At 45.2% G+C, this 21266-nt stretch overlaps 1 protein-coding gene across 1 annotated transcript in view; it reads left to right on the top strand.

Moving 5' to 3' along the window:
• Window positions 1–21266, top strand: part of T265_02480 (hypothetical protein) — a gene marked incomplete at both ends in the record, with an annotated part of 103559 nt that overhangs the window by 76191 nt on the left and 6102 nt on the right. Inside the window, 8 exons of the mRNA XM_009166729.1 lie at window positions 678–832; window positions 4591–5005; window positions 6621–6727; window positions 9416–9559; window positions 9758–9921; window positions 12320–12473; window positions 13454–13582; window positions 16681–16946. Of these exons, the coding sequence (XP_009164993.1) occupies window positions 678–832; window positions 4591–5005; window positions 6621–6727; window positions 9416–9559; window positions 9758–9921; window positions 12320–12473; window positions 13454–13582; window positions 16681–16946 (1534 nt within the window). The remainder of the gene's footprint in view (window positions 1–677; window positions 833–4590; window positions 5006–6620; window positions 6728–9415; window positions 9560–9757; window positions 9922–12319; window positions 12474–13453; window positions 13583–16680; window positions 16947–21266) is intronic.

Genomic DNA, 21266 nt, shown 5'->3' with positions numbered 1-21266 from the left:
ACACTGGAACTTTGCATCAACGCAGCCACCTACAATAACAGTTACCTCGTGGACTAAAAGACTGTCCTCGATGTTTCCGGCTCTACGTAACTCCCGTAGAGTCTGGTCCGGGAGGTGGGCCCGTTGTGGAACCCACAGGTCGTGTCATTCAAGCCACAGCTTAAGATCTCAGGTCTACCAGAGGGCTTGTCTACGCCATGCCATTTGAAAGCAAGCCCTTGATCAGGAACTTCACTCTTGAGTTAACGCAGAGCAGGATTGAGAGACGGAAATCCAATCAACCAGCTTACTGTGAAAAAAATACGAAACATGAAACTCGGTGAAACCAAAAAAGTACGTTTATATTCTTCAATCAGATGTGCTACACAAAGCTGTGCAACTATTCAAGTGGAACGGTGTTCGCAACGTTGAAGTTTTTCAGTTGATATAACACTAGTTTTGGGATTGATAACATCCCAATACCAGTTACACTCTCCTGAGGCTCCTCAGCTAGACTTACTCTTTGTCCTGGGCCGTTTTCGATCATATCACCTTATCCATTTTCCCTGTAGAAACTAACGCTCGTACGCCACCGGTTTATATAAATAGTTTACCCTTCAGATTACCATATGTACTTCTAAGCGCTGGTGCTGTTGTCTCCAGAGCCTCTTAGACTTGCCTCATTTTTTTCTTTTAAGATGTCCAAAACAGACCTGAAGAGTGGAGAGAAATGTACGACAGTATGGAGCCCCACAAGTTTGTTGCCCCAGGCAAATTCGGTCGGCTTGCGGGACTGGAGAAACTGACCGTTTTACGGTGTATCAGGCCAGATAAGGTTGTTCCGGGAGTTCAGGTACGTCCTTGTCCACCCCAAATACACTTGGAACTGGTGCACAATTAACCGCACATATTTTACAAAGCAGTGAATTATTATACTGCGACGAACTTGTGCGTTGTTTCCTAACCCATCTGGGAGAAAATCTTCATCTGTGTCATGGTTGTAACAGGCAAGCGTGCTCGGATTCGGAAACCTCCACTACCTGGGGACTTTCCTTTTTATTCGAAAGGTTCACTTGACCCTCAGTCGTCAGTTATAAGCGGATGATTGAAAGACATTGCATCCACTGGCGAGTCCTACACAGCCGCTGACTTGATCTGAAAGGCGCACTGTGCCTTTGTCTACTGCTGACTTAGACGTAAACGGTTCACGCTGAATTTTCACCGGTCAGTTCATAGTGACAACTTGTTGCTCGCCCCTCCAAGCCCGTGGGTTGGAATGCCGGTCAAACTAACGTGGATATCGAACCACGTTGACTTGCCTCTATGTTGTCTCATGTCTCCTCAATTTCTCAATGTTGAGTCCGTGGTGACTGTAACGCTGGCTCGTTTCATTAAATTTCAACCTACTTCACCTCCACCATACTGTTCCTGATTGCAACCCACTTTTCGTACCATTTTCGCTGCAATCACTCCTTCCTCTACCAATGACATATGTAAATCCTATTTCCTATTCTTATGACTCATGTTCAGTTTGTCTCATCATGTTCATTGATCACCGGACGACCTTGACATGTCCTCCCTATTCTAGATGTTCAGTGTCTATTGTACATTCTTCGGTTCGAGCTCTCAGCAAAACTTTTAGTACCAGGTGATTTCAGTGTGCATAATTCTCTTGCCTGTTGACTCCTGTGCAGAGCTCGCAGGTCGTGAGGCCGCATTCTTTCCCCCAACTTGTTCCCCTTCCTACGTGAGTCACTGACCGAGATGATGGCACCTTCTCTAGTTTTACTAATGAAGATACATCCTTATGGCGTTCGTTCTGTTCCCTTGGGTTCATCCAATCATTGTCACTGCACTTCTCTCCGACGCTAAATCCACGTCCTTTCTCATCGTACTTGCTGTCCAACAGGAGAGTGTCAATTTTTTATCTCTCATTCACAAGGTCAGCTTGAGATCTCATGAGTGTTCTTCATGGTAGAATTAGGTTTGTTCCTCAATTTGTTGGGCTTGTCAGCTAACGCCCCCACTCTCTCGAGTGGGGTTCAGGAGGATGGTAATTCGTCAGGACTTAGCCAGCTGTGACTTTGTCGCACCCCCAAACCCGAGTGTTTCGCCCAGTTTTTCGATCATCCAATCCACAGGTCGCATTCTACACGAATGTGCACATACGCACCTGCGCTTGGCGCACGCACCACAGCACAAGTGATGACAGACGTTGCCTCTCAGTTTTGTAGGTGTGCGGCAGGCCAGCTCAACTCTACTTTCCCCAGAGCGGGGGTTGAAGCTGAGTCACGCGAACAAAAGCTCACGGTGCACTCGATTGTCTCAGGGTCGAGTGGAATATTTATCAATAGATGAGCGTGCACGGACAAGCATAGGAGGCGAAGCCAACGTCAATCGGACGATCGATAGCTATCGGTGGCCTATCCTCCGCAGTCAGGAAGCGATATCGAACTACCGACTGCCCCTGCGACATCGGTGGAAGGGGAAGTTGCCCTTGGGACTGCGCGCGCCTACAAGTAGTATGAATCCAACAATCTTGGCGACTGCCATTCCAGGCGGTTGAACCGTGGCATGATGTTTCACTAATAAACTTGGGTGTCATTTTAAGTTCTCTCCAGAAAACTTCAAATGCATTTATCTAACTTTGAAGAATAATCAACACTCGTTGTTGGTTGAGGTTGATTTGTTCCAATGAGTTTTACGTAACTTTCTGAACAACCGAAAATGTGAGGAATCTGTCTTCAGCCTCTGAACAAGCTTGTCTAACGCTATCGGATCCGAAGCAGCGCAAAAGTAAGACTATCCGATTGTAACCTATATCCTGTAGCGGTCTGCTCTTTTAGAGCGTCAGCTAAATGTGCAGAGATAAGTTATAACACCTGGACCTGTTTTCACTTTATGAGAGAAATAAGAACAAAGGCTCAAGTAAAGATTGCAAGATTAATAGGGGTTGCACGAACATCGGCCTTGTCTTTGTGCGTGTCTTTCGCACTCTAACTAGTTTCAATGGGCAAGAGCGACAGATGATTTGTAAGGAACTTTTTTTGAGGTTGCTGCTCACAAAATTAAAGCGGGTGGGTGATCGTTTGGAGCAAGAATCGTCTACGATTCAGGTCGTTCGATCCCTGACTTAGAGTTGCACATTTCCTAACTTAAACTGATGAGTCCAGCTAAACTTATTTCTGGCCACTTGCCAACTTTACTTTTACGTGCATCAGCAGAAGCAACCACTGAATGCCCGAAATCTACTGAGATCCCCAGCTCCTCTAGATGCTGACCAGGCAGACAACACTCCCTCAATAGGCAGCGCGTCACATTCTTGTATATAACCCAGACAGCGCGAGTCAGCGTTGATCAAGGTCAGACAACGCCCCCGTAATAGGCAGCACGTCACAACCTCGTACCAAAGCCAGACCGCGTGCGTCAGCATTGGATCAAGTTCAGACAGTGTTCCCCCGATAAATAACTTGAGACAGCTATACTTTTTCACTCGTACGCAATCACGCTCTCCCACTCGCTTGTTCGGAATATGGCTGTTGTGTTCCCTTCTGTGAGTCCTTTTTCCGGCACTGGGCACTGGAGCGGGTCAGCAGTCAGATACAACAGATTGGCGAATCAACAGACATAACAACGTGAAACTTAATACCTGGACAAAAAACTAACAGCCTTCTCTCAGTCAGCCAGTTATTCCCTCAGTTCTGAGCCTTGGAGAAGTGCCAAGGTGGGTCGGAGTCATAGCTAAACCATGAGAACTCATCAAGATAGTACAAGCGCTGGTGGGTGCAGCTCTCATCTGTAGTACGCACCGACCACGTAGCAACTCGTGACTGCCCAATAATCTTCAGTACGAGTTCAGGTTGGCCTATGTGACTCCCAACCTGGTCAAATGGATTGGACGGTTTCTGTGAGGCCAGTTTTTTCGTCAGGCCCGCCTTGGTGGCCTCATTCTTCAAACTCTTAACATCAGCGGAAGAAGTCCTTAATACCTGTGCTCTCTTCCTTTCTTACATCAGTTGATGCCCTATATTTCCTTCCACATTCACGCCTTCGCAGATGACATCACTCTCATTCATTCTTTGTCCTGACGTTTTGAAAGCAATATCACTCACCGGTCATGTGATGATCATTGGCAAGTCATCACACCAATGAACATCGACCCCTTCGATTGCAGCCACTTTCATCCCATCCAGCCCACTATCGATCTACCTGCTTTCATCGTTCCCAATGCACCATGACGTTTATTTTTCCATGTGTCTTGTTTTGTGTTTAAGGATTTTGCATGGGCTTTCCCCTTCTGCACTTTGATTTTGTGCGTAATGAACAGACTAGACCCTTAGTGAACAGTAGGACTGTTTATCCAACTAGTTAACGACACCCATTACTGGTTGGCGCAACGCATTTTCTAGTAAATAAAACAGCCCTCTTCCATATAGAAGTCCTGGAAACGCTACTACATGGTTTTGCTGAAAGTAAGCTAGTCAAAGGCTGTAGGTAGTAATTTCCACCGTACCAAAAAACCCGTCGTTTATTCCGGTAAAGATTGGCCCTGAATGAAGTTGTGATCAAGTAGTTACTTCTAGCCCAAATTTGTGCCCTTCTCGCTTCCAGGATTTCATTGCGGAGAACATGGGTGCCACCTTCATTGAACCACCAACGTTTGATCTGGCTGGATCTTTTGCCGATTCCAACTGTTGTTCCCCGCTAATTTTTATCTTATCCCCGGGAGCTGATCCGATGAATGCCCTAATCCGGTTCGGTGCAGATATGGGTTATACGGGAGATAGAATTCAGACAATATCTTTAGGACAAGGGCAAGGACCAATCGCCGCAAAGATGATCAGTCAAGGCACTGAAGATGGGACATGGATTGTGTTGCAGAATTGTCATCTTGCAGTAAGCTGGATGCCAGCGCTGGAGAAAATATGCGAAGAGATCATCGTGCCTAGTAAAGTACACACTAATTTTCGTCTGTGGTTGACCAGTTATCCGTCAAATGATTTTCCGGTGACCATACTTGAAAACGGTATGTGTATGGAACTATGCCGCAAGTAGGCCTATGAGTAAACTTTTATTTAATTCACTCCCGGTATATAGAATTAAATCAGAGGACATTCTTACAATGGTTCACGTGAATTGCATTTTTGCATGCTCTTCTACTTAACCCTCCCACTAGGCCATGTCTATTTCGCCACATTCGCTTTTATTTTCAAAACAGGGCTTTACGAGACACTAAGCTCGAGAGAGCTCAGAAGTTGAAGCGCAAACTTACTGATCGGAAGGTCGGTGGTTCGAACCCAAGTCCGGCATCTCGACCTGGCCTCCTGGCAAACTCATTCTCCCTTCGAGTGGCACTCTATATGCACTGAAATGATATTACAGCTGAACAACTGAGACCCTGATGTTCCTGTTAACCGTGGTTATGATCATATTGGCAATAGTGGTCTTTCAGTTACTGGGAATCAGGATAACCAACGTTCAATTGACTGCTGTTGAAAACAGAGACATTTGACAAATTCCGATCGATTGCTCCTATCATAACATGCTCTCGTATATCTGTGTTTGAGACAATCACAGTTGAATCAGACTGGTGAGCTCGAATAGGGACCACCAGCTTCTGTCATCTGGATTATTGAGGATGACATTGGACCCAAGCTGGCGCGTCATATCAGCTTTGTCTAGTAATCCGCACAACGTCGGTTGGTGGTACAACCTAACCTCTCGTTTATTAGACTGAATGTGTAAATGGCGTTTTAGTGAATTCATCCACGCAGTGCGGTCGAGTTGGATGAATGATACAGACGGATGCTAGCATATAGTGCCTATTTGGTGGTAAAGTACACTTCTGGTATTCGTGAGGCTTGTCGGTATGAGCATGTGATCCAACCATGCATCTTCTTGGCGGTCAGCAACGAGAGACTAAGTGAACTGCTTTTACGAGAACCTGGAGACCGTGCCCGGTCCATTCTGCCTAAGCGGATAGGTTTTGCAATCGAAGTAGGTAGGGTGTAACCAGGATCACGTGATTTATCCCATATCTGACACCACCATTTTGTTCAGGTTGAATTAAAAAACAATATAATGGCACCATCAACAGTCCTCCATTCAGTTGACTTTTTCAAACTGAAAAAAAAACTGGTCCACAAGACTTAGCTAGCCTAGCCAGATTTAGATTATTTAGACTAAAATTGATGGATTATCTCACTCGGGTTGCTAGCACTTAAATTCAGCTGGTGAGTACCGAGTTCATGCGAATTGTGACAGTAGCAGCTTATCTTGGTGCGTATTAGGTTTCGTGTATGCTATTGTACCAGAACCGGACGAGATCTGTACCGAATCACAAAACGTGGCACAGCATGAATCACGACTAAAGCGATCAGTGGTGCATATTGTGCAAGGTCACAGGGCAATGACTGGTGCGGGCCAACCGACAGATTCCGTCGAAGACGATCCCCTAATCTAGTCATACGAAACGGAGTGGGCCTAACTGACTGCCATTCTGAAATAATAGGACGAAAATGGTGATAACCTGGTGTCTTCCAACGAACTATCCGATGTTAGCCCAATCCTAGAAGACGTAGCCTCCGATTTGTAGATCTTCCCGTTTAGACCCAACTCTAACATCTCATTGGATTTTTCAGGCGTCAAAATGACGAACGAACCTCCAAAGGGTCTGCGATCTAACCTCTTACGATCCTATCTGAACGATCCTATTTCTGACCCATCCTTCTTCGACGGTTGCTCCAAGGTGAGTTCATGTCAAGCAATAAAGTTGCGATCACTAAGGTATGATGAAGTTTTGACCCCGAACTTATTCCCATTACTTCATTGTGACTGACTCGCATGAGCGGAAGGATCGTAAGAAAGAGCTGACCCAATGTCAGTCATAATGGAGCAGCTTTTGTCCAGGAATCGTCCAGAAAGTACCCATTTAAATACAAACAAAGTGATCCGATAGCCATCTTCCAAATAACTGTTGTCTGACTGTGTGCAGACGAAAAATGGAACAACAGTGGATATGACATCCTATCAGAAGACCATATCATATAATAGCATGGAAAGTTCTCGTCTCCTTTTTCTTCCGAACAAAAATTCTTGAGTGTTGAAGATTTGTTTATATTGTACAGGGTAAGGTACGGGGAGACTACTAAGTATGCTAAATGGGTGTTTAATTGAGTAGCGGTTGATTGAGGATGGTCGTCCACGATTGTTGTTTGGGTAAGACTCCGGTTTGTGTGACGGAGTGACTGGCTCACTCGAAGTACTATTCACGGCTCCCAAAACCGGTGACCTTTTTTACTATAAGAGTTATATCACTGCGCAGCCGGAGAACAAGCTTTCCAGGTCTAACCAAGAAAATCTGCGACTCCGAAAACTGTTGACGTCGACTTTCAACTGAACACTCAATATAATACATTCATATGCACTGTAAATTAGTTTTAACGATTCAGCTAAATCCCAGCTGATTCTCTTGTTTATGATATTCTTCATCTGAATGTGCTATATATGGGTCGCCTAATGCTTCAGTTGGTTCGATATTCTGGACACCACAATACATTTTATTGACGGAACACTACTCCTAAGGTTGCTTGACAGCCCATCACAGGTTGCACTCTTCTGAGGATAATAGTTGCGTACGGTTGTGTTCATTTAGAACTGGGGGACCGCGTCTACCTGATGAGCCTCAAGAAGAGTAAAACTGGTCGTGAGCTGTCGAAAAGTTTGAAGTAACCTTGTGAGTAGTGTTTTCTTTTAAAAGAATCCCCATTGAAGTACGTTTGATAGTTATTGGCGACACAACAAAGTGTTGGAAACCGATGCTTTATTGTCATAAAACCTTATTTTATTGGAAAAATTTATCATGAAAAGTGGATAGGGGCTGCCTAGTTCTAGCTTTCTGTAGGTACTCTGACATACCTAAACTTCGGGACATCCACTGAGACAGTCCGGATGGAAATTAACAGGAGTTTCACTGACATACCCTGGCAGCTACATCTTGCAACAATTCCAACCAAGCACAGGAAGGATCAGGTGGATCCTATCCTGGAAGACACATCTCACCAACACTACCCAGTCCTTTTCATATCGCGATCTCCAGACCACCTATTCACAGGTGGCAGTCTGAACCGGACAAAGAAAATGTTTTGGGCAGATGATAACTCCGCATACGAAACACATGACTAAAGCAGTGACACGTGATGCATAAAGCCGCTGAAGATACTAAAGTCCTAGAAACGAGATCCTTTGTAAATGATATTGCTGCAACTGGTTTCAAAACTGCATGGGCAGTTGCGAGCACCAACCCGAGTTATGTCCCATGGCGTACCGGAAATCCCGTGAAAGATACAGTGATAAATTCGAGATCGGCCTCTGCATTTGTGGGTAGCATTGATATTTTTGGCAACTGGCTCCGATGATAGAATGAGTCGGCTTTACAGATATTCCACACGGTTACTGTCCTAGAAAGAAATCAAAAGCCAAGCGTACACAGTATACTATTCAGTTACAGTTCTGGCAATGGATATTGCTATGTTCAATTGGAACCAATCCACGTCTGACTTGATCGTACTTCCCTTCAAAAAGTTATCGCCATCCAGGACATGACAAGGGGCAAAAATCAATTTTGTTGGGTTCACGTTCATATTACTCTCTTCTAAACAGTCTTCACCCTGCCCTGGTGCAATTCTTTCTCCAGGGAGAGGAAACACTGGACTTGAGTTTTGCTCTTGTTTGAGCCGATGTTCAAACTCCCGGATGTCTTACATATGAGGCGAGGGTGTTACCAGCTGAATTTTCGCGTCTGAAAGAGCGAACACATTCGCGCCAGAGCGAAGTGATTGGTTTGCCCGATCTTATTCAGTTCGAATTCAGGTTACTGGTAAACCTGATGTCCGGAACACTCCTTTTCACTAGTTTGACTTTATATCTTTATGGTCATCATATCCAGTTGGATCTAGGCCGGTGTGTCTGTGAATTTCACGTTTTACCATACACTACTGTATACTCATCGAGAAACGGTAGCGCATTCCTTGACCTTGATAATTTCTAGTAATATGGACATGTTTGAACCATGTTCGTCATAAAAGAAACGAATCATTCAGGATGGCTGTGAAACAGGTCGGTGAGGCCAGTCGCTTTAATAAGATTGGAGTTTCACATACTGGAGCTCAGAGGTTGCTTTATTTTAGCAGGAAGTCTGTAACTGAAGTCCGTAACTGACCGTGTTCCTGTAGTGTTGCATTGTAAAGAAACCGTATTCTATGGAGGTACGACTGTAGCTAGGAGTCGTTCAGTTTTCAGTCGTTTTGGGGCTGATGATCGTCCCATACCTGACCTGTTTTCAATAGCCAAGTGTTACCTCGGGGACCACATCTCGAGCACTAATCAACCGATCATATCTCTGCGCAATTTTTACCAACTTTTCTTTACTTCTTAGGGCCCAATCTGGCACAAAATGCTGTTCGGTCTGTGCTTCTTTCATGCCCTGGTTCAAGAACGACGCAAATTCGGTCCACTGGGATGGAATGTGCCGTACGAGTTCAACGAATCTGATTTGCGTATCAGTGTGCGACAAATGCAGGTAACGTTGAGTGACTAGGTAAAACTGCTGTAGCGTTTCGCTCAGCTGCTTCTTAGAGTCAGTCGGTTTCAAGTGGTAAAATTCTGTCCTGACCCCTGAAAAGCAGTTTTCCGGTTCAAAGACGTCAATTTAGAGTGAAGGTACATCAGAATCGTCCGTGTTCTTAACGCACCTACCGCCGCCTTCTTTATTCTACAGATGTTCCTTGATCAGTATGATGAACTACCTCTGGAAGCGCTGACGTATCTTACTGGAGAGTGTAACTACGGTGGTCGCGTGACAGACGACAAGGACCGTCGATTACTTATTTCTCTTCTTGGCATATTCTACAACCGGCGAATTGTTGAGGAAGACAGATATAAGTAAGTTCTAACTGGATGTGCAGGCCAGTAGTCAATGATCTTAGGTCTATTAGTGCACAGGTGGTAATAGCCATAATACAAATCAGAAGGTGTATGCNGTTTTTAGTATGGTTGCGACACGTATAAGAATTAATACAGTGCGAAATGGGAGCGAGTCAAAAAAAGGGAACTTATCGTCTGTGAGAGTCCCTTGGTGAACGTCCGGTCGGCGGTAGCGTGTTTTCTCCGCAGTTTGGCTGCTACACGTGTTCCATAATTGTCCGTGGACTTGCAGGGTTTGGCTGACTCCTTGCTCCCTGCGCGCGCGCGAGTCTGCGTGTTGACTATGTTCTATTTCCGTATATGTAGGTCCGATTGTGTATGCGTGGGCGCGCCAGCACATGAGTGGTTACTACGCTCACTAGACGGTAAAGACAATCGATGTCCGATGAGTCACCTTGATGTGACGTGGTTTGCGAGTATAAAAAAAAACAAGTCTCGTGATCCAGTGAGCGAGTGTGAGCTGAACAGCCAAGTGTGTGGGTGACTGGGTAGCTACAGGTCTATCTCCTGCCCTTAATTGATCCTATAGCTTACACCATGGGTCAAAAATCTGCCCTGGATGAATCGTTCTGCGTTGTTAACGAAAGTTTCTAGGCCTTCTGGAAGAGTGGCGTGACTTCACCAAGTATTCGCTAATTTGGTTTTGACTGGGGAGATTGAACTGAATTCATCTGATACTTCCGTTTGCGGTGGTCTTCTTCAGAAAGTATTTAGGCAGTAGCCTAGGCTATTACCTAGTGGCTGATTGTGACACCCTCTTGCAGGAGGACGATGTTACCGCCAGCACCTATTCCAACATCCCCCGTACAAAGTACACTCCTTAACCTTGAGAGAGAAACCCCACATAATCAACCAGAAGAATCATATCGTGTGTGAAATCTCTTCTACGGGGGTCTTGATCGTAAACTTTCGCCAATATGTTCAGAGCTATTGCTTCCTCATCCGGCCATTCCTGAACTATATTGACGCCGGTGAAGATATCATCTATTCTGAAAAAAATTGAGAAACATTTTATAGCTGTTTGATCATTATTGGGAATCATCAGCAGTCTCACGAAACTCCAGGAAGTCTCGAGCCCGCAACCTCCCGGCTTATGGTTTGAACAGTTAATCGTTGGACCACGGATGATCAGCAGTGCGATTTACTCACACTTAGACGCGACATAGGGTCACTCATCCTCCAATCAGGGGATCCATCTCACGTGGTCACACATGTTGATTGGCTCTTCGAGTCATGTCGGTGTCTCCCCCACTCTGTATTCGCCGCTGACCTTTCTCACCACCGCCCTAGTTGTTTTCGTTGCCGTCCCGTCTGTCGAACCAATCAATGATGTCTGGACACTTTCGGCTATCCAAAAGACTCCACAATAGGCACCACTTGCATAAGTCAATTTTTAATCGAGCGTTCTTTGATGCAGATTCAGTGGTTAAAAAATTGGTCTGAAGTGGACATTTTATAGCATAATATTAAAAAGTAGCCATGATTGGCCAACTCCTCGAACCTCTGGGATCATCTCATGAGATGTATCTTTGGACATTTGGTGAACTTGAACATTTGGTGAATTGTAGAAAGCCTAAGAACAAACTTTACCAATGTTATTGATAAAGCATCGCTCGTGACAGGGATTACTTGAAGATGTAGGCACCTCATTATCAAAGAACATTTTTGTTCAAGTATTGTTTTCGCCTTGAGACCTTTCAACTAGACGTTTTGTGGATGTGTGGCTGTTGTATGACGTATTAACACTGATGCTACACGAATACTTTGAGTACAGTTCAGCATTCTTCACTCAGGTCAGTCCGCTCGCATGTACTGCTTAGGGTGGCTCAGTGAGCTGTTCGCTTCTTGAACGACAGTGCATTTTGTACTTTTACTGGATGAATGCATAGTATACCAATTTCAGAAGAATGACATGTAAGTAAATTGTGTTTTCATCAGCTTCGCTTGCGATAGCGTGAAAAGTGAAAACTTCTGAATGCAAGAGAGTAGCAAAAGTCGTCAGACTTGTGGAATTACTACAGACTGACCAGTCATCCACATGTCCTGGAACGACTATTCTGGAAGAACTGAACCTTGGTCTCGCTGCACTTATAAATGAGAGACTTTACCACCTCAAAAATAGTAGTATTACTAATGTAGCACCCTTTTGGTGCCTCGCTGCCATGCCACCGAAGTAATCATGAGAGCTGAGCTACTGTCAAACTGCCCAAGCATAGACAGGATCCATCGGTATTCCGAGATCGGGTTCCGGTCAGTAAGTTCAACCTTATGACACGCTCGTGTCAGTTGAAAAACAGTTGACACGGTTGGTACAGGTTACAAAATAGTCCCTCTGTGGTAAATCTTCTTTCTACAGATTATCAAGCTCGGGCATCTACTACTGTCCCCCAGATGGCCCACACAGCGAGTTTGTTGAATATATTCGACAACTACCAATCAATCCACTTCCTGAAGTTTACGGCCTACATGACAATGCCGATATCACTAAGGACAATCAAGAAACATTCCAGGTAAGCTTTCAGACTGACCAACGCCAGCTGTCGGGCACAGGACAGGTGGCGACATATGATTTTGTGTGTGATCTAGAAGATAAGCTGTTTGAGGAGTTCATTTAAAGCTTGGGCGACCTGACCACAGACTACACTTAGCGAGTCCTTAGGCGAGCAGAGGGTTTTGTTAGATACTGAGTTCATAATCGACGCAAATCGAGTGATAAACAAGCTGTAACTTGGTAGATGGCTTACAAAACAAGGACAGTGTGAGAAATACACTCATTTAAAAATCAATTTGGTTTTCACGAGAGACTTAATTGAATCTCTCGTCTATGACATTCTACAACTGAATGTGCTGCACACAAGCCGCCTCATGTTTAAGTTGAACTTCCGTATCATTCCTTCTCGATTTTAAGAGCACTTTCACACTGATGGCGAAAGTCAGCTTATGCATACCAGTCACGTGTGGACACCAAATTAGAACTCTCGACCTTTCGAATTTCTCGCCCAAACTCAGTCGAGAAAATTGCGAATCAAAGGCTTTGAACACTCCGCCTATTCAGCCAACTGGTTGCTGGTCACGCATTCATGGATTGGGCTAATAAGTTTTTTATTTGTACCATATTGTTTTACTTTCCAATGTCAAGTCGAAGGCACCTGTTCCAAGAGAAGTCATTGACTGGCTTCGGCCGAAAATTTATTTCTATTTAGGCCATCGTATATAAAACGTGTCTGTCTGGTTGCCTATCTTCCAGCTACATGAGCACTTATGCTGTATTGGTGGTTAGTGGGGTGGTCTTTGATGTGTTCACCGAGCTTTTTAGGTAAGGTGGAAGCGCCCACGCCAGTACGCACTGACAATATCTTGTCGACCGGTGACGAAATGTTGGTAGGCTAGTTGGGAAGCTTGGCGAACGATCCCATGGTTACCTGATCAACGCATCCGAGCTTACTCCACTATTTTGACACATTGACCATTCCTACTGTATGCATTTCAGCTGTTTTCTGGCGTGCTACTGACGCTCCCGAGACAGCAAGGAGGATCGGGTAAATCTTCTGAGACGACCGTGCTTGAGCTTGCTGCTGATATCCTTTCCAAATTGCCACCTGATTTTGACCTCAAAGAGGTAAGTTCTGTGATCACACAGGTTTTTTTTTAGATTTAAAACGCAGATGTGCCTCACAGTGGAGTCTAAGGGATACACCAATCATAAGCCAGTGTAACAATCCCCGTGCATACTCACCATCGATGTGATCGTCCTCAGCATAGCACCCGTGATCATTGCCGATAACTCAGTTTCGCACAACGAAGTAATCTGAAGTCCTGGTTATCCTGTACGGTTTGATCTGAATCCTACAGAACCTGGTGTAAACTTGGGGGAATGAGACTAGTGTGCAAGCATGCATTGTCGCTGAGATTAACACATTATGGCTAGTTTCAGTTTACCAGTAGCTAACAGATCAGGAAGCCCATAAGTTATACCCACACTGCCACAGTACCACAAAGTGCCTAAAAGATGGTAGAAAGCACTCAGAGTCACCTGCCTATCAGATGCCTACGTCTTTACCAACGCTTCGCCGAAAGATTCACCGAGACCACTCAACTGTTGTGATGATGCTCGTGGAGGTGGATCGCTTTTTCTAACAAGGTTCACAATGAGTTCTGGTAATGTGTCCTAGAAAAAAACTTGGTTCGACCAGTCGTTGTGCACTTTTAAATAGGAATGAATTGAAACGGAGTCATTCGGTACCGTTATGCATTGTTCCAACCCAGCTTACGGCGTGTTTACACTGTTTGCAAACAAATGCATGTACAGATTGTCAATGAACTAACCTCAGAAACGTGATAGGGAAGCTTACGCTGGAAGTTTGCACGGATGGATCACCTGACGAGTTAGGTGTATCCGTCTTTCACGGGGGATGCGTAACAGCATAGTAAGGATGTAAGGTCTGCCAGCTGCGATCTCAATCCAAGTCAGCTTCACCCATAAGCTGTTGAGAAGTGCAACCAGGGGACACAGCAGAAAATATCAGTGGGGTTGGTATAATCAGCGCCATGTTCGACGAAAGTGATCTGAAGGTACACATTGCATCGCTTTGCAAGACTACGGTGAAGCCAGTAGCTACGATTTCACGTCACCATGCGAACATGTTACAGATTTGCATGTGAGCTATGTACTTTTTCGGTGAACAGTGCGGAGCATTTTCCGACAATGATGTTCTGATTGGATCATAACTGCTAATGTGTCGATTCCTGAAAATGTATCGAGGTCAAACCGATTTCATCTTGGTATCAGTTTTAATATTATTTGCCTGTAATACACTGAAATAACAGGCAACTTGGTACTGCTGTTCGCGGTGATGAATGGATGAATTCGATGTGTGGATATCCGAAATCCCCATTGAGCAATGCCTTCCAAAGGCTGCTTCTGGAGAGCGAAGCCTTCAAAGAAGTAGGTTAAGTGTCTTAGTCCCAGTTTCCTTTATTGCAAAGGAATTGACACCTTTCAAGAGCAATTTTGTGCATTTAAGAATGCTTGACCTATTAGCCCCTACTGATTGCCGAAAACGAAAGGTTTACTACCGTGCAAACACAGCAGTGACATTATTCAGTTACTTCTAATAATGTGACTCTCCACCGATAGAACCATGGTACTGAGGCTACTGGAAAAGCTCACCTACTTAAGGGCGAAAAGGGACGGGGGAAGTGAGGACAATCAGGGGTCCCACACCCCAAACAAAAGCAGTTAGGCCGAGATTATACCCTGCCAATATGCAATAAGGAAAAAGTACACTAAACAAGCACAAAGCACACCTTACATCTAAAGAAGAACTGCCTAACCCAGTACGTCTGATGGAGATCTGACCAACACAAAGCACTAAATATTCGGACACAATAAAATATGAAATGCTACCGAAGTGGATTTCTTCGTGCTACCCACTACCCCAATGTTAAGAAAACAAAGTTCTCAGAAAATTAAAGGTGATATTTGATGTTCACCAAANTATCCGTCTTTCACGGGGGATGCGTAACATCATCGTAAGGATGTAAGGTCTACCAGATGCGATCTCAATCCAAGCCAACTTCAGCTGTTGAGAAGTGCAACCAGAGGACACAGTAGAAAGTATCAGTGGGGTTGGTGCAATCAGTGCCATGTTCGACGAAAGTGATCTGAAGGTACACGTTGCTTCGCTTTGCAAAACTACGGTGAAGCCAGTTTTCTGAAGCCAGTCCTGAAGCCAGACTTCAGGTCACCATGCGAACATGCTACAGATTTACACGTGAACTATGTACTTTTTTGGCAAACAGTGCGGAGCATTTTCCGACAATGATGTTGTGATTGGATCATCTGGAATCGGCAGATTCCTGAAAATGTACCGAGGTCGAACCGATTTTATCTTGGTATTCAGTTTTAATATCATCCGCCTGTAATACACTGAAATAACAGCCACATTGGTAGTGCCGTTCGCGGTGATGAACGGATGAACTTGCTGTATGGCTATCCGAAATCCTCATTGAGTAATGCCTTCCAAAGGTGGCTTCTGGAGAGCGAACCCTTCAAAGAAGGAGATTAAGTGTCTTAGTCCCAGTTTTCCTTCATTGCAAAGGAATTGACACCTTTCAAGAGCACTTTTGTACATTTAAGAATGCTTGACCTATTAGTTCCTACTGATTGCCGAAAACGAAAGGTTTACTACCGTGCAAACACAGCAGTGACATTATTCAGTTACTTCTAATAATATGGCCCTCCACCGATAGACCAATGGTACTACCAATGATAGTACTGGAAAAGCTCACCCGCTTAAGGGCGAAGAGGGACGGGGGAAGTGAGGACAATCAAGGGTCCCACATCCCAGACAAAAGCAGTTAGGCCGAGATTATACCCTGCGAATATGCAATAAAGACAAAGTACACTAAACAAGCACATACCACACCTTACAACTAAAGAACTGTCTGACCCAGTACGTCTGATGGAGATCTGACCAACACAACGCGTTAAATATTCGTAAATTCTTCTATTCGGACACAATAAAATATGAAATGCTACCGAAGTTAATTCCTTCGTGGTACCCACCGCCCCAATGTTAAGAAGAAAACAAACTTCTCAGAAAATTAAAGGTGATATTTGATGTTCACCAAATGAAAGAACAGTAGTATCGACATGACTCCGAGTTGGAGGACGTTCAGCCAAGTAGTGTTCATTTGTGTCTTATTGTACTTCAGGTGATCCAACGGTATCCGGTCGTCTACAAGGAGTCTATGAACACGGTCCTCCGCCAAGAGTTGATTCGATTCAATCGACTCACTGCAGTCGTGCGGTCGACTTTACTCGACCTGAAGAAGGCGATCAAAGGTTTGGTCGTCATGTCGGCCGACCTGGAGGATATTTTCAACTCCATGTTGGTCGGCAAACTCCCGAGCGTCTGGGCCGCCAAGTCATTCCCCTCGCTGAAGCCACTGGGGAGTTACATTCAGGATCTGGTGCTCAGGTAATTGCAGTTCGATCCATTAAACGTTGAAACCAACACAACATTGCGTCCGTACAAGTTTTCACAAAGCGCGTGAGAACAACTCGCGGCCGCAGAACGAAAGGGAAGTTTGAATTGTGAAAATCGATTAGCCCCCATGCGATCGATGTCTATGGTTAATTCGAACCATACGATTCCTTTTCTGTGACAGTGTCGTTCACCCAAGGTCAGCAACTAGTTGAACTAAAAGCAGAGTTAAGTATGGGTGCTGTCAAGACCCAGCAGTCATTCGGCTTCCCTAATACACAACGAAGAAAAAAACGATTACCCAATTTCCACTTAACTAACACAAGTTGCATTCAAAGGCACGGGAACACTGTAATTGTTCACGAGACTGCATGATTGGATCGTGAATTCACCTAGAGTTAATCGTTGGATATTTCTAAAAATGTCTAATGATGTGACTTACATCAACAGCGTTTACATCTTACTCTAGAGCAAACCTAGTAGGTTTCTTACGGAGATTTGGCCATTCATATAAGTCAGCATATATAAGTCATCCATATAAGTCAGTGTACTTTTAATATGGATTATTTTGGAATTTATGGAGGGACCTTATTAGCGGATGTGCTGTTGATCATGCAGAACATCAAGCTCCAACAACTACGCTGGCCCGGCCATGCACTGCACATACCGAAGCATCGTCTATCGAGATGAATGTTTGTCTTCCTGCCTTCTTGGGAATAGCGCGAACTACGAGGTGAAAAATGTATGACTTGGCAGAAGGGTGTGAAAGAAATTATAACAAGCATCGATGTTTTTTGATGAAGGAAACTACTCACTGGGTTGCTGAAAACTCTTCGACAGCCCACTACCGGTTTCGCCCTTCTTGGGGCTCATCAGGTAAGCGCAGTCTTCGAGTTTCCATCAACCTTATGTTCTACTTGAACCCAAATTGGACTGTTTTCGAGAAATACACTCATTTAAGAATCAGTTTGGTTTTCACGAGAGACTCAACCGAATCTCTCGTTTATGATATTCTACAACTGAATTTACTGCACACATGCAGCTTCATAGTTCAGATTCGGTGTTGTTGGCGCGGTGCGCTCTCCAGGCTGTGGTCACCCGTGACATCATCCCTGACTTGGGCGGACACTACGAGAAATGCCCGACTGAGTGCTTGGGGGTGCACGCACCTCAGAATGCATGCGATAGACTGGCCCCAGGTGTCTTCTTCACCCACAACTTTCTCTTCTTTCCACTTTAAGCTTTTAAATACAATTGAAAAAACTAAGAAGCATTGAAATATCAGTGTCAACATCGATGTTATTGCCTCCGATGGCGTATTTAAAGCATCCGTTCCAATTGTGCGTATCTGGGTCTATCACCCATTTCACAGCTCCGATGTTCAAAGGTTTCCCCAAACATCATCAGTGGGCGTCGCTTCCCTCAGTTTTTATAACCATAATCAGTGAAGTTAAAGCTCACTGACTTACACAAAGACATTCTTGCCTGAGCACTGCCCATCCAATGTCTTTGTCCCTATTGACATAATAGTGTCTGTCCACTTCCGCGTACAGCACTACTTGGTCTTCGACATTTTGAACTGACACGTGGGTGTTTGGATAAGAAATCGGAGGTTGAATCAGTTAAGGAGGTTGAGCTGCTAGTATGTTTGACATGTCACGTCGTGATTCAATCGTGCGATTTTGTGATTTCACAACCAAATGGACGGTTGGTGACGCGAACCTCAGGTACAGTAGACCGGACGTGTCCGATTTTACGTTCTGGGGGGGGGGGGTTACTGCCAATATCCAAGGCAAAGCAAGGGGCAGTGGTTGCTACCCGCCCAGGTACAGTAGACCGGACGTGTCCGATTTTACGTTCTGGGAGGGGGGGTTACTGCCAATATCCAAGGCAAAGCCAGGGGCAGTGGTTGCTACTCGCCCCAGCTAAAATCCGATCATTGCGCTCAATCGCGGAAACACCCACCGGGTGTGCAGCTTGGACGCACGTACGCACGCTGTAGGTGCCCACACACCTCTGTGCGTGGCCAACCGTGATACCGCGCCTGCAGTGCCAGTGGGCTAAACCCGCACTCTGCATGAGTTTCTGAAAAACCGGATGAATTTGTAACCAAGGTCAGCCGTGGTCACGAGACCCTGATCGCCGTAGCTGCGACAACAATGGCAGGTCAGGGAGGCGGATGGCTCAAGTGGTTAGAGCGCGAATTTACTGACCGGAAGGTCCATGGTTCAAATCCTACCTTTGCCTCTCGATTCCCCCTGTCTAGGTTTGGGAAACCTGGCAGTATCCTAGCCCTAGTGCTTCCTGCTTCCTCCAGGGAGGCGGATAGATTGCGGTGGACCAATGTCACGTGACACACTGGTGAATATTAGCGATAGCAAGTGCGGTATGGATCAAGCGAAGCGCGCATATGGCACGGGTATTTATGAACTTAGATAAACTGCACCGGTCCCATCCACTGAGTCAGCCGAACAGCGACTAATGTGCGAGACCAGAGTCTACACGCCCGTGTGCAAGCTTAGAGTAGTCCAGGAAATAGGAGCGTAGTTGCGACTTCTAGCTGCACCCGAATTTCAATGAACTCTTGAAAGGCTTTAATTATCCAGGTTATACTCGTCCAAACTATGGAATACTTATACTTAATTAGGATAGTAAACTGTCTTGGGGGCCACAACACCGATAATACCTGCGGAAATTACTCACTCTGGGATAGATGTAACGAAGATTCATTGCTCACGATGGATGAAATGCATACATCTTCCATCAGTGGTGTCACTCAAGCAACCAAATGTCATCTTTATTACGGACATTTTTAATGCTCTAGGCAGCAATTTGCATTGGCTTGTCACGGTTACAGTGCCAACGCACTCCTAAAAATCTCACCATGGTACCAATACATCCCACAGCTTCAGTAGTGGTGTGTGGGCTACGCTTTTCTCGGGTGACGTATGTATTATCAACTACACTAGTGGCTTACAGATCAATCGGTGCGGACCACAGATGTGACAGCATCCGAGTTACTGCGCTGAACTCACAAACCCTGGATCTGAATGGCCTAAGAGCCCCACTGACAAAAGGTAAGGCCGCTTGTGGCGGAAAAGGTTGTGTTCAGACTCGACCGCCGCATGCTGGACGCACCTGAATCATCACGTTTGCAGAGGTGAACATGCCTACGTTTCAGCAGTGTGGATTGGGTTGCCTGACGAATTTCATCCTCAACGAGTTGTTCGAGGAGTTCAGGGTTCCGGCGCTGTTAAAGACAGACCTTGGGAGCTCCATTTAAGGTTCATGTTCAGTTTTTCACTTTTCACAGAGTCCAACATTTGTGTGGCCCATTCTACCATTCTTAATCTAACGGTCAAGTTAATTGCTTTGCGGATATCTTTAAACGGGGTTGGTAAAACTTGGACGCGGGAAAAAGTCAAACGTAATGTGCTCATCTTTTCGATGTAATTCGGCTGCGCACGCGTGTTACCAGCTGGACGAACTTTCTCAACGCTACAGGCAATGCCCAAATGTGTGGGTTCGGACGCACGGACAATGCGGAAGCGACACTATGAAAGCTTGACGGGGCTGGTAATTCACACTATTGTGTGCGCGTCTGCGACGTGCGTCCAAGCAAAGGACCGAGTGAGTGTACCGGCGACTGCGCACAGTGCTCGAACTTTGTCGGGGTACATGTGGCCCAAAACTCGTTTAAGGACGATGACTTTCCTGGTGGTAACTTTGCCTACAACATGCGATTTTACGAGAGGCTGTCACGTGGGGAGATGACATGAGGCAACAGAACATTCCCTTGCTCCCGGTACGCGGGCCTACGGAAGGAACTATTTGAAGAGGTCGAAAAGAACGGGAACCTGGTTGTACGATGCATAGGAACTGTTTTACGGAGGCAAATCTGAGCAATTCATCTGGACTTCTCATGTTAATCAGATTTGTGTCCGATGCACATAGCCACCTAACAGTAGCCTCTCATATCCTATTCTTCCCACCAATGTTTTGAAAAAAAAACGGTCTTCAGTAAACCAATGAGGCCGACAACTCAACTGTCATCATCAGCCTCGACAACGCGAGTTTGGAGCTCTCATCATCAATGTTTCTCACTCCCCTTCCCACAGTCACAGCACTTGAGATATGACATTGCCAGCATTTTACACGGATATGAATCACTAATTCTTCATATAAATCAGTTCATTTCACCATCAGAAAACACGTGTCTATCACAGTTATTGTTTTTTTTGAAAACATCGGCATCAAGGAATAGGTCCCACTAAAATCTACTGAATAATTTTCTCCAAAGGGGCCTGTGGTAGA

This window comes from Opisthorchis viverrini (genome assembly GCF_000715545.1).
Source record: "Opisthorchis viverrini unplaced genomic scaffold opera_v5_30, whole genome shotgun sequence".
NCBI classification, from domain to species: domain Eukaryota; kingdom Metazoa; phylum Platyhelminthes; class Trematoda; order Opisthorchiida; family Opisthorchiidae; genus Opisthorchis; species Opisthorchis viverrini.
Note: the sequence above shows the minus strand (reverse complement) of the source record. Positions and strands in the feature narration are given on the sequence as shown.